The sequence below is a fragment of the Aegilops tauschii genome, chromosome 7 (assembly GCF_002575655.3).
Source record: "Aegilops tauschii subsp. strangulata cultivar AL8/78 chromosome 7, Aet v6.0, whole genome shotgun sequence".
NCBI classification, from domain to species: domain Eukaryota; kingdom Viridiplantae; phylum Streptophyta; class Magnoliopsida; order Poales; family Poaceae; genus Aegilops; species Aegilops tauschii.
The window spans coordinates 188,021,808-188,035,082 of NC_053041.3; the positions used below are offsets into that span (position 1 = coordinate 188,021,808).

The 13,275-nt window shown below is 45.3% G+C and overlaps 1 protein-coding gene and 1 pseudogene across 1 annotated transcript; both read left to right on the forward strand.

Annotated features, from left to right (window-relative positions):
* The first annotated feature begins 4,051 nt into the window (after window positions 1–4,051).
* On the forward strand, window positions 4,052–7,150 carry LOC109738560 (uncharacterized; annotated as a pseudogene).
* A 1,459-nt stretch (window positions 7,151–8,609) lies between these two features.
* LOC109738563 (uncharacterized) lies at window positions 8,610–11,541 on the forward strand. Its single transcript, XM_073503932.1, has 4 exons — window positions 8,610–8,670; window positions 8,776–9,226; window positions 9,308–9,826; window positions 9,875–11,541. The coding sequence occupies exons 1-4, from the start codon at window positions 8,610–8,612 to the stop codon at window positions 11,415–11,417; spliced, it is 2,574 nt and encodes an 857-aa protein (XP_073360033.1). The 3' UTR covers window positions 11,418–11,541.
* Window positions 11,542–13,275: the final 1,734 nt, after the last annotated feature.

A 13,275-nucleotide genomic window follows, 5' to 3' on the forward strand; every position in this document is an offset into this window, starting at 1 on the left:
TATATACCAAATTATTTCGGTACGGTTTCGGTACATACCATAAAAACCAAAGTTGACGCGAAGAAAAATGACGTAATAATAATTTACAAATTTATGACTCAAAACACATACTATTTTACACAAATAGTATATAACTATATATAAGTTTATGTGCATGCATTGATTCATCTGTTGATGATTATGGACGTGTTTAGCATTTTAAAAAGAGAAAAATAACTATGTTAAAAGAAACATTTACGTGCTTAGTAGTGAATTTGACTCATGTACAAGAAAAATGACAACTTGTATGGTTATTCATCTCAAGAAATATAAATTTATTTTTTACTTCGGTTTATTCGGTATATACCATAAAAACCAAAGTTCAAAATTGTATGAAAAGTTCATACCGTACCAAAACGAGAAACCATAAAAACCGTAAAATTGGTTTGGTTCGGTTTATTTTCGATATGGTTTTTCGGTTGGGTTTTCAAATGCACAAAGTGAATCCGCAGGTAGGACAGGGAAGGAACCCAACTGACAATTAAGTCGGTCGACAATGCTCTGACACTCGGGAGGCGAGTAGCCCATAACCATCACCTCGCTCTTGTTAAAGTTGATCATGAGACCTGACATCTTTTGAAAGCAGAGGAGGAGGAATTTCAAATTTGCGATGTCGGCCGCGGAGCCTTCCACCATGATAATGGTGTCATCGGTGTATTGCAGGAGGGAGACCCCACCCCTCCCACAAGGTGCGGAACCACACAGCGGATATGACCCACAGTTTTGGCCTTGTCTAGAATGGTTGCGAGAGCATCGACCACCATATTGAACAGAAAGGGGGAGAAGGGTCGTCTTGTCTAACCCCACATAGGGTGGGGAAGAAGGGGCCGATCTCCTCGTTAATGTTGACCGTGGTCCGCCCGGAGGAGACCATCTGCATGACACGGGTGACCCAGTGATCATCGAAGCCCTTACAGAGTAAAACTTCCCGAAGGAAGGCCAGTGCACCGTGTCATAGGCTTTATGAAAATCAATCTTCAAGAAGACCGCCTTCTAATGTCTGGCGTGGACCTCATGAAGTACTTCATGGAAGAGCAAGACCCCATCCAGGATATATCGGCCTTGATAAAGGCTGACTGATTTGGATGGGTGATGTGCTCAGCAAGTGAGGTCACCCTATTGGCGTACCCCTTCGCCAGAATGCGGAAGATCACATTGATCACCGTGATTGGGCGAAACTGGCGGATGCCCGAGGCCCTTGACACCTTGGGGATGAGAGTGATGATCCCGTAGTTAAGTCGGGACAGGAGCCCACGTAGAGCTCCTCGAAGAGCGCCATCACTTCATGCTTGATGATGTTCCGGAATGTCTGGAAGAACTTTACAGGTAGGCCATCAGGTCCCGGGGCGGATGCCGGATTCATGCCCTTAATGGCCATCAAAACCTCCTCGTCGGAGAAAGGCGTTGTGAGGGCATCATTCTCGGTCACCGAGACATGCTGATGCTCGGCCCAAACGTCTGGGGCCAGAGCCCCCCTCCCCTAGGGGAGGAGAAGAGGGCTTTATAAAATCCATCGACGTGAGTGCGAATCTCCGCCGGATGTTGGAGGAGGTTATCACTGTCCCATAGGAGAGGGGTGGTGTTATGACTTCTCCGGCCATTGGCAATGGCTTGGAAGTACGCCGTATTAGCATCGCCCTTGAGGACACATCTCTGGGTACCTCGTTGGCGCCAGCAGGCCTCCTCATCAGTGTAAATGACCGTAAGCTAGTCCTCAAGGTCATACAGGAACAACCATTTGTCGGAGGACAAGCCCGAGAAGTCTGCCCGGAGGTCTAATGTCTGGATGGATGCGAGAAGAGCTTTCTTACGTTCCCCTCAAATTCCGGCCGAGGTTGGCACCCCCAACCCTTCACAGCAGAAAGGGACCGATGAGGGGTTACGCGGGCTGCAATCCACCAATCGCGGACGGCCTCGACGAACCCTTGTTGGTTAAGCCAGAAGGTCTCGAACCAGAACCGGGAGGGGAGGTGGAGGTGGCCACCCGCTCTCCAAAGATAGGAGAAGCGGAACGTGGTCAGAACCGATTCGTGTGATGGCCCGGAGGGAGGCTAGGGGGCAGCAAAGCTCCCACTCCGGAGACATGAAAACGCGATCGATGACGGACCGCGTCGGGTCAGCTTGGCGGCTGGTCCAGGTGAACCTGGCACCAACCCTATCTAATTCTCGGAGACCGAGATCAGCAATGTAGTCGTTGAACAACTACATCCGTGGGTAGTTGACTAAATGATTGCTCTTGTCCTCAATCGAGTGAATCAAGTTGAAGCAGCCGAAACTTTCCTCGTAAGCTTGTCGAGGAAGGCCTCAGAACGACGGTGGTCGGCGGGGCCGTAGACTATGACAATTTCCAATTTGAAGTTGAGGGCCCTCTCGAAGATCTCCATGCTAACATAGAACTCGTCTCTGTCCATGCTGCCCACCTCGAAGATGGCATCCTTTACGGTTTACGCCTAAAAGGATGCCACCCGAATGGCCAGTGGTCCCAGTAGAAGGGAGCTAGTGCCAGGCAAATAGGTCGGTGCTTAACCGTTCTAGTTCCAGAAGAGCAAAATCCGAACGCATGGTTTCTTGGATGGCCACGACGTCGATCCTCTCATCACGCATGTACTCGATGAGTTGGCGGCGTCGGCCATCTTGGCCAAAACCATGAATGTTCCAGAAGAAAGTCTGCATCAAGGAGCCATCGAGGCCTGCTTGACCCCAGGATGAGGGAGGCACTTCGCGCGTGCAGGGCAGCAGTGCGGGAGCGGGTGCGGCCACGGATCTCCACCACCTCCGTCGAGGTCGACCCGACTACGGGGTTTATCAGGGGGTTGGATGTCTCCGGGTTGGAGGCGCTAAGAAGGCGAGCCCGAGTCTCAGCTAATTTCCCATCTAGGATCTCGCGTGCACGGATTGGAATCAATATGGACTGGGGGGGACCCACTTCTCCCCTGAAGATGATTGCCAAGTCTGCCGCGACCTTAGCCAGATGGCTGAGCGGAGCTGACTCGAGAGCAGAAAATGAGCAATTTGATGAACTAGCAGTGATGTCCAGGGTACCTGTCTCAAGGTTCTGGACGGCCGCCCGGATCTCCGGCCGCTCGGGGATGGACGGTGCAGAACTGTCCACCGGTCTTGCCACGTCAAGTCGAGCGCTGCGACGAGAGGCGGTCACCGGTGTCGGGGCAGACCTAATCTGCCTGGAGTAGGCCGCAGTCCGTGGTGGGTGGGGATGGAAGGCCACCAGATTGGTCACCTCCGCGGCCGCCACCACAGACACAACCATCGGGGAAGCAGGGGCCACCTTAGGCGGGAAACTGGCGAGGCAGGTAGCCATGCAAAGCAGAGGTACTGGTGGACTCGGGCGAGGCTGCGTGGGGGCGGGGGCCTCCTGGACAGGGACCTCAACAGCAAGGGCCGGTGGCTAGGTGACCCGGGAGGACCGCCCCAGGAGCCGGCTTGATGATGCCGCCACAATCACGGCAGGGGCCGGCGCACCCAGCAGGCCGAGCGTGCGAGCCTGCAGGGCCGGAGGAGTGGGTCCAAAAATTGATAAATGACAAGTGATTCGAATTTTTGTTGGAAATGGCTGTCTATATATTCGAATCACGCGATCTATGCATCGGATGGCCCTAAAGCAAGTAGAGGAGTGGTATAGTTAAGTTAATACATTTGGTTCCGTTTTAGGGATTAGTTTTGTATACCTCATAATGTATAACTGAATATCTGATAAATGTACACCCATACTATTAATCTTGTAGTTACAAAATGAGACTAAAATATTTTGCCATGTGTGATCTGCAAGCAGATTTCTGACACACTCAGATTAGACACTGCTATCAACAATAAGCCCAAGACCAACCAGGTCAACTAAAAAGACAAGAACAAGGGGAGACGGTCTAGTTTGTGCAGGATTGAGAAAAAACATACTACTAGACAAATTGCGAATTCCACAGATTATTACACAATAGCATAGAAATACCTCACTGCTGGATTTAGACCTGATTTACTATTTATGCTGGCTACTGCAAAGAGATACTTTACCTGAAACAGTTACACAAAGCTTTGATTGCATAAGAAAAAGTTACACAAAGCTGGGAATCGACTAGGAATAACCGAATGGAAACACTATTAGTTTCTTTGCTTTGTTTTATTTTTTCGATGAAAGCACAATCATTTCTTAGTGGCTAAATCCAAAGCTATTTTCTACTATCCTTTTGACAGTTTCTGGCGGTAAATTTGTCATTGGATTTGAGGTCACCGTTTGTTTTCTTCACACCCTCTTAACTTCTGGAGATAATAACAAGGAACAGAACCTCAGCATATTAAGAGTCCGAAGAATGAAAAATGAACGCGGCAATCTTCAGGATTCAGATTCTTAGCTGAGATTTGCATTGGTTCTATGAGCTAATGGTCATGGAGTCCGAGCCACAGCCTGGTAATGGTCATGAACCTCACAATACCACAAGTCAGCAACAAAAACACCAGTGTGATGACCAAACACCGAGTAGTGCTGATGAAGCAGAGCTTCTATGGAACCTGAGGAAGTACTTGATCCTGCTGGCAACTTTATCAGCCACTATCACCTACGAGGCGGGGCTGGCACAACCGGGTGGTCTCTGGCCAGATAACCAGCAAGGCTACCTTGCCAGTGACGTTGTCATGTTTCTTAGCCGCACCAAGCGGTACGGGATGTTCTTCTACTGCAACACAACAGCATTCATTACATCACTCATTGTTCTGATCCTGGTCCTGGTCAGGGAGCTGAGATGGAATGCAATTTGGCTCCGTTCGCTGCAGTTTGCGCTGCTGCTTGACCTGCTCGGGCTTGTGGGGGCCTATGCTGCCAGGAACCGCAGGGAGGTCAGAACATCCGTTTATATCTGGGTATTACTTGTTGGCATCTTCACATATGTCGGACTTCATGTAGTATTCTTCCGCCATCTAGCTCCTGAATGGCTTGGAGAAATATTCAGGGACATCCAGAGGTTCTGGGAGGATTCTATAGCACACATTTTCCACAGAAGGCACAACATAAAACATGAGCTAGATGCTCCTATCGAAGATGAAAAGGAGTCACTGGAGAAGAATCATGGTTTCTTTCTGGTTGTAGCTACATTGGCAGCAACAAAGACATATACTGCAGGGTTAAGTCCACCAGGTGGCAGATCTTACTGGTATGATAACAAGGGTAGCCACATTGCTGGCGACCTGGTGCTTCGAGACAAATACCCCCTCGGCTTCAACGCGTTTATGTTCTTCAATAAAACTGCCTTTTCTGGATCCTTTGTCATCATCATCATGCTTCTCAGTAAAATGGGAGTGAATTACATTGCCATGTCAAATGTACTTCGGTTGTGGATTCTGATCAGCCTTATGGCTACTTATGCCGTAGGGAGTCGCAGGAAAATCCATACATCTATCTTTGTGTTCTCACTTTTCAGTGCAGTCCTGCTCCACCTCATCATTCAATGGGTTGCTCCTATAGTGCCTAAGCCAGAATTTATCAGGAAGTGCATCAAGTGGATGGAAGGAGAGCAGAATAAGCTGATCTTGCAGCTGAACTCCTTTATGGATAGTTTCAGCAGATCCATTGGGCAGGTGACACGATTACAGTATGATGGACAACATTCATACAGAAATGGCACATCAAGAACTGTTAATAATGTGAAAGATGACTTGGGGAAGTTGCAGACATACCTTTTATGGTTTGCCATCCTTGCTACAACTATTACATACCAAGCTGGGTTGCATCCCCCCGGTGGGTTTTGGCCACGCAGTCAAGATCCAATCCTCGAGGCCATCAACCCCATTCGGTACAAAGCATTCTACTATTGCAACGCCACTGCATTTGTGTCATCATTGGTTATCATCATGCTACTCTAGAGCCAGCTGATCACTATAGGCGCCATGAAACGACATGTGCTGCAGATAGCCATGGGTTTTGATCTCTTCAGTATAATGGGGGCATATGCTGCTGGGAGCAGCCGGACTTTATCCACACAAATGTACGTGATAATCTTAGTCATCCTTGTTCATATTGTGCTATTTGTGGATGCAAGAGTTCCTGATGGATCAGCTCAGCAGCAAGATGATAACGCTGAAGCAAAACATTTGCAGAAGCGACAAAAGTTTCTAATACTGCTCGCAGTTCTGGCAACATCCAGCACATATCAAGCGGCATAAGCCCTCCAGGTGGCTTCTGGACTGACAACAGGGATGGCCACCAGGCAGGTCACCCATTGTTCAGCGATGCGTTTCCACGCTGTTACAATACTTTCATCTACTTCATTCCACTGCTTTCATGGCATCATTGGTTTTAGTTGTGTTGCTTGTTAGCAGAAGGCTGTGTCACAGGGGACTGCGGGGATACACACTGCATGCATGCGTGCTACTAGATCTGATCAGTCTCATGGGTGCTTTTGTAGCTGGAAGCTGCAGAACAGTGTCGGCATCGGTTTATGTCATCCTGATCTCGTCTATTGTTTTAGCCTGTATCATGATTCAGGTTCTACTACTGAAATTTGCAAAAGATATGGTAATTGACTTCTTTGACTGGATGTTTCACATCACTACTTTCAAGCGTCTGAATTTACCCAAGAATTGTGATGGAAGCATCAAAGGGAACAAGAAAACTAGCCAAAAATGGCGTGAAGATTTGATGCTGATTGGAGCTTCCGCAGTGTCTTTTGCTTACCAAGCTGGGCTCCTTCCTCCAGGTGCCCTTTGGGTTGCTGACCGCGATGGACATTTCACACGTGATCTAGCCATCTATGATACCCATCTGGTGCAGTATAAGGTATTCTTCTACTGCAATGCCACAGTGTTCATGGCATCGACGGTCGTAGTCATCCTTCTGCTGAACACCACAATGAGGAAGTACAAGGGATATTCTCTTGCCATGAAAACAACAATGATGATGGGCTTGCTTGGTCTGCTCGGGGCGTATGCTGCAGGCAGCTGCAGGACCTGAAGAAGTCTGATGTATTTTCACACTCTAATTGATGTATTCATCTACATTGTCATTCACATTTTGATGTCGTTTGATATGATGGCGCGATTGCTGAAGAATATAGGAGAACAACAGATGCCATGCCTGACGAAATATACAGTTACTCATTTAAACTGAACCTTCAAACCATCGGCTATCATCTACTGAACAGACTTGAGAGATGCTTCTAGGCTTCTAGCTGTGTGTCTTAGTTCTTTTCATGCAATTAATTCAGCTGTTTGTGGTTATGCTAAGAATGTATCTTCTCCACGTATGAGATTTTTCAATCTTTCACAAACATAGTTTTACATTAATTAATTTTTTAGGGGGAAGCCTGAGTGACTGATACGTCCTAAACATATCTATAATTGTTGTAGCTTTCATGCTATATCTTGCCGCATTATACAATACTTTATTACATAAAGCAAAACTCGTTTAATGAAAGAAACTAGTTTGCATTCCTCGCGTACTACTAGTCTACCAGGGCAGAACCCCCTGGTAACACAAGTGCCTGTGGATCATGGGAGTGTGCACAAGGCTCACTCTGCAGTTGTAAACTATATTGATGCATTTATTACCTATAAAATTGGTAAATGACAAGCAATCTGAATGTTTGATGTGCCAATATGTAATCACATGATATGGCCCTAAAGCAAGTAGAGGGATGGACAGACATCACTTCTTGACTGGCAATAAGATAACTATAATTAAGGTAATATATATGGTTCCTTTTTAGGGGTTAGTTTGATATACCTCATAGTTTATACGTTATTTTATAATCTGAATATCTGATAAATTTACACCCATACTATTAGATCTTATAGTTGGAAAATGAGACTTAAATATTGTGCCATATGTAATCTGAAAGTAGATTCTCTGACATTAAGATTAGATGCTGCTATCAACAATAAGCTCAACACCAACCAGGTCAACTAAAAGACAAGAACACGAGGAACTGTCTACTTTGTGCAGGATTGAGAAAATAAATACTACCAGACAAATCGCAAATGTCACAATCAGTGTTTTGAAGATGATTTCATCAAAGGGATAAAAGAAGCTTATAATCAGCGAGAGACAATAATTAAAAAAGGTCATATCAGTGATTACACACATTCCTAAACAAGGACAAGGAATACTCTTACATAATAGCATAGAAATACGGCATTACAGGATTCAAACCCCTTTTACTGTCTATGTTGGGCCACTGCAAGAAATACTTTGAAAGTGTTACACAAAGCTGTGCATCAACTAGGAATAACCAAATGGAAACACTATTAATTTTTTTGTTTCCTTTTCCCTTTTGACGATAGCATGGTCGTTTCTCCATGGCTAAATCTGAAGCTATTTTCTAATATCCTTTGACTGTTTCTGTCAGTAAATTTGTCATTGGATTTGATTTCACTGTTTGTTTTCTTCACACCCTCTTAATTCATCGGATTTGATTTCACTATTTGTTCTCTTCACACCCTCTTAACTTCTGGAGATAATAACAAGGATCAGAACCTGGGAATATTCCAAATCCGAAGAATGACAAATGAACGCGGCAATCTTCAGGCTTCAAATTCTTAGCCGAGATTTGCTTTGGGTCTATGAGCACATGGTCATGGAGTCCGAGCCACAGCCTAGTAATAATGGACATGAACCTCAAAATACCACAAGTCAGCAACAACATTAGTATGATGACCAAACACCGAGTAGTGCTGATGAAGCAGAGTTTCTATGGAAGCTAAGGAAGTACTTGATCCTGCTGGCAACTTTATCAGCCACTATCACCTACCAGGCGGGGCTGGCTCCACCAGGTGGTCTCTGGCCAGATAGCCAGCAAGGCCACCTTGCCAGTTACATTGTCATGCTACATAGCTACGTCAAGCGGTACAAGTTTTTCTTCTACTGCAACGCAATAGCATTCATGGCATCACTCATTGTTCCGATCCTGCTCCTGGTCAGGGAGCTGAGCCGGAATGCAATTTGGCTTCGTTCGCTGCAGTTTGCAATGTTGGTTAACCTGCTGGGACTTATGGGGGCCTATGCTGCTGGGAGCTGCAGGGAGGTCAGAACATCTGTTTACATTTGGGTATTACTTGCTGGCATCTTCACATATGTCGCACTTCATGTAGTGTTCTTCCGGCATCTAGCGCCTGAATGGCTCCGAGACATATTCAGGAATATCCAGAGGTTCTGGGAGGATTCTATAGCACAAGTTTTCAGCAGAAGGCACAACATCAGAGATGAACCAGATGCTCCTCTCCATGATAAAGAGGAGGCACTGGAGCAGAATCAGTGATGAGTTTTAAGGCATTTATGGCCTGCTACATTGGCAGCAACAGTGACATATACTGCAGGGCTAAGTCCTCCGGGTGGCTTCTGGCCTGACAACAATGGTAGCCACATTGCCGGTGACCCGGTGCTTCAAGATCACTACCCCCGCCGCTTTAAGGCATTTATGGCCTGCAATTCAACTGCCTTTTCTGGATCCCTTGTCATCATCATCATGCTCCTCAGTAAAGCGGGAGTGAATCACATTTCCAAGTCAAACGTACTTCGGTTGTGGGTTCTGATTAGCCTGCTTGGCCTTATGGCTGCTTATGCTGCAGGGAGTTGCAGGGAAGTCCGTACGTCTATATTTGTGTTCTCGCTTGTCGGTGCGTTCCGGCTCTACCTCATCATTCAATGGGTCGCTCCTATGGTGCCCAAGCCAGGATTTATCAGGGAGTGGATCAAGTGGATGGAAGGAGAGCAGAATAAGCTGATGTTGAAGGTAAACTCCTTTATGGACAGTTGCAGCAGATCCAGTGGGCAGGTGACACCATTAGAGTATGATAGGCAACATTCATACAACAATGATGCATCAAACACTGTTAGTAATGTGAAAGATGACTTGGGGAAGTTGCGCACATACCTTTTATTGCTTGGCATCCTTGCTGTGACTATTACATACCAAGCTGGGTTGCACCCCCCGGGCGGGTTTTGGCCAGACAGTCGAGATGAGCATCTTGCTGGAGATCCAATCCTAGAGGCCATCCATCCCATGTGGTACAAAACATTCTTCTACTGCAACGCCACTGCATTCGTCGCATCATTGGTTATCATCACCCTACTCCAGAGCCAGCTAATCACCATAGGTGCCATGAGACGATATGTGCTGCAGACAGCCATGGTTTTTGACCTCTTCAGTATAATGGGGGCATATGCTGCTGGCAGCAGCCGGGCTTTATCCACATCAATCTATGTGATAATCTTAGTCATCCTTGTTTTCTCTTATGTTGTGCTCCATAGTGTGCTATTTGTGGACGCAAGAGTTCCCGATGAATCAGCTCAGCAGCAAGATGATAACCCTGAAGTGAAAGATTTGGAGAAGCGGCGCAAGTTTCTAATGATGCTTGCAATTCTGGCAGAATCCAGCACATACCAAGCTGGTATAAGTCCACCTGGTGGCTTCTGGGCTGACAACAGAGATAGCCACGAGGCAGGTCACCCATTGTTCAGTGATGAGTTTCCACGCCGTTACCAGGCTTTCATCTACTTGAATTCCACTGCTTTCATGGCATCATTGGCTGTAATTATGCTGCTTATTAGTAGAAGGCTGTGCCACAAGGGATTGCAGGGGTACACACTGCGTGCATGTGTGCTACTAGATCTGATCAGTCTCATGGGTGCTTTTGCCACTGGAAGCTGCCGAAAAGTGTCAGTGTCGGTTTATGTCATTCTAGTCTTGGCTGCTGTCTTTGCGTGCATCATGATTCTAGTTCTGGTTCTGACTTTTGCAAAAGATAAGGTGATCAACTTCTTTAACTGGATGTTTCACATCACTGCTTTCAAGCGTCCGAATCCACCCAAGAATCATGATAGAAGCATCAAAGTAAACAAAAAAACTAGCCAAAAATGGCGTAAAGACTTGATGCTGATTGGAACTTTCACAGTGTCCGTTACGTACCAAGCTGGGCTCCTTCCTCCAGGTGCCCTTTGGCCTGATGACCGCGATGGCCATTTCACAGGTGATCCAGTCATCCATGATACCCATCCGATACGGTATAAGGTATTCTTCTACTGCAACGCCACGGCGTTCATGGCATCGATGGTTATAGTCATCATGCTGCTGAACAGCACAATAAGTAAGTACAAGAGGTCTCTACTTGCAATGAAAACAGCAATGGTGATGGACTTGCTTGGTCTGCTCGGGGCGTATGCTGCAGGCAGTTGTAGGAACTTGAAAACGTCGGCATATATTTTCGCACTCGTCATTGCTGTCTTCATCTATATTGTCATTCACATTTTTCTGTCGTTCGATAAAATGGCACGATTGGTAAGGACTATGGGAGAACAATGGATGCCATGCCTGACGAAGATATGGGTACTCATTGAAATTGAACCTTCAAACCATGACCCATCTACTGAACAACCTTGAGAGATGCTTCTAGCTGTGCATCTTAACTCTTTCTGTACAATTTATTCAAGTTTCTGTGGTTATGCTAAGAATGTATTTTCTCCACTTGTTTAAGTTTGAGAATTTTCAATCTTTCAAGACATAGTTTTGCACCAAATATGTAATGCAGTTCCTTCATGGTTTCAAATTTCGTGTTGAATGTAGCATTCCTGTAATCTGCCGAAACTCACATACTTCCGTTCATCGCCAGAGGAATTCTAACAAAAACTTTCTTCTATATATTTGTCAAAAGAGGTTGATTAAACATTATGCTGGTTATTTGTAGTTTGGACAGCTATATCAAACATCACGATGACATAGATGCATTATCAGCAAACAAATTCCAAGCAAAACTATGAGATTTATTGACTAGTTGATAAATTTTTGATATTGGATCTTTTTTTATCTTGTGCATCTGAAATGTCTATGTCCAGAATATATTTACCCTTTTATGAAAATTATATTCAATTGCTTTATTGTTTATTTCCTCAAATCATGGTTTTATTGCTGTACATATCCATTTTAGTAGTCTCTCAGATCAGTGCCAAGTTCTCAGTGCACACTGTTTGTCTCACATTGCCGATCATCTGCCACTACACTGATTATACTATGCGAGCGTTTTATTTCATTCTTTTCCCAGACTCTAGAGTCATATTGTTGTGAGTTTTCCCCAGCTTTTGTAGTCAAGCTATTCATGGATGCTCAATTTCAGATTCTACAAGGAAACACTGCTGAACCGTGCTGTTCAAGTGCTGCTTAGGTTTTGCATTCTCGGACAAATGCTTCAGATTTTGTTTGTCAGGTCAGAATTAAAATCTGGAAAGTTTTGCTTGGTCTCCTTTTGTTTCTTAAGGTTCTCCTCAGATGTGCTTCTCCTTAACCATACCAAGTTTCAGTTCTTATTCAAAAATTAATTTGTCCCATTTGTTCAGGTCTTGTGACCAAAAGAGCTCTTGTCATACAGGTACAGTTGAAATGGTTGGCCTGGCTAGGCTTCAGGTGTGAAATGTTCAGTTTTTGGCTTGTATCCATTATAGCAGGAAGGAAAGAACACATAATTTTTTTCCTGTCAAAAAGACCCCCACCCCACCCCAAAGAGCAACACTTGATTATGAATCATTTGATACTTGCGAACCATACCTCATAGGCAAGATGACTAAAACTCCGTTCTCCGGAACAATGGAGCGAGCCAATGACTTATTGGAAATAATACATACCGATGTATGCGGTCCGATGAGTGTTGAGGCACGCAGTGGGTATCGTTATTTTTCGACCTTCATAGATGATTTGAGCAGATATGGGTATATCTACTTAATAAAACATAAGTCTGAAACATTTGAAAAGTTCAAAGAATTTCAGAGTGAAGTAGAGAATCATCGTAATAAGAAAATAAAGTTTCTACGATCCGATCGCGGAGGCAAATATTTGAGTTACGAGTTTGGTCTTCATTTGAAATAATGTGGAATAGTTTCACAGCTCATGCCACCTGGAACACCACAGCGTAACGGTGTGTCTGAACGTCATAACCATACTCTTTTGGATATGGTGCGTTCTATGATGTCTCTTACCGATTTGCCTTTATCTTTTTGGGGTTATGCATTAGAGACAGTGCTACCTCTTGAGCATGCGTTGGTTTTCCCTTAAAGAGGAAAGGGTGATGCAGCAAAGTAGCGTAAGTATTTCCCTCAGTTTTTGAGAAGGTATCAATCCAGTACGAGGCCACACGCAAGTCCCTCGTACCTACACAAACAAATAAGAACCTTGCAACCAACGCGATAAAGGGGTTATCAATCCCTTCACGGCCACTTGCAAAAGTGAGATCTGATAGAGATGATAAGAT

Bases quoted from the DNA above. Each gene is read 5' to 3' on its own strand.
- LOC109738563 (XM_073503932.1), top strand. From the start codon at position 8,610: ATGGTCATGGAGTCCGAGCCACAGCCTAGTAATAATGGACATGAACCT. The intron at 8,671-8,775 runs GTCAGCAACAAC...CAACTTTATCAG, and splicing joins TGAACCTCAAAATACCACAA to CCACTATCACCTACCAGGCG. The intron at 9,227-9,307 runs GCACAACATCAG...ATGAGTTTTAAG, and splicing joins GCACAAGTTTTCAGCAGAAG to GCATTTATGGCCTGCTACAT.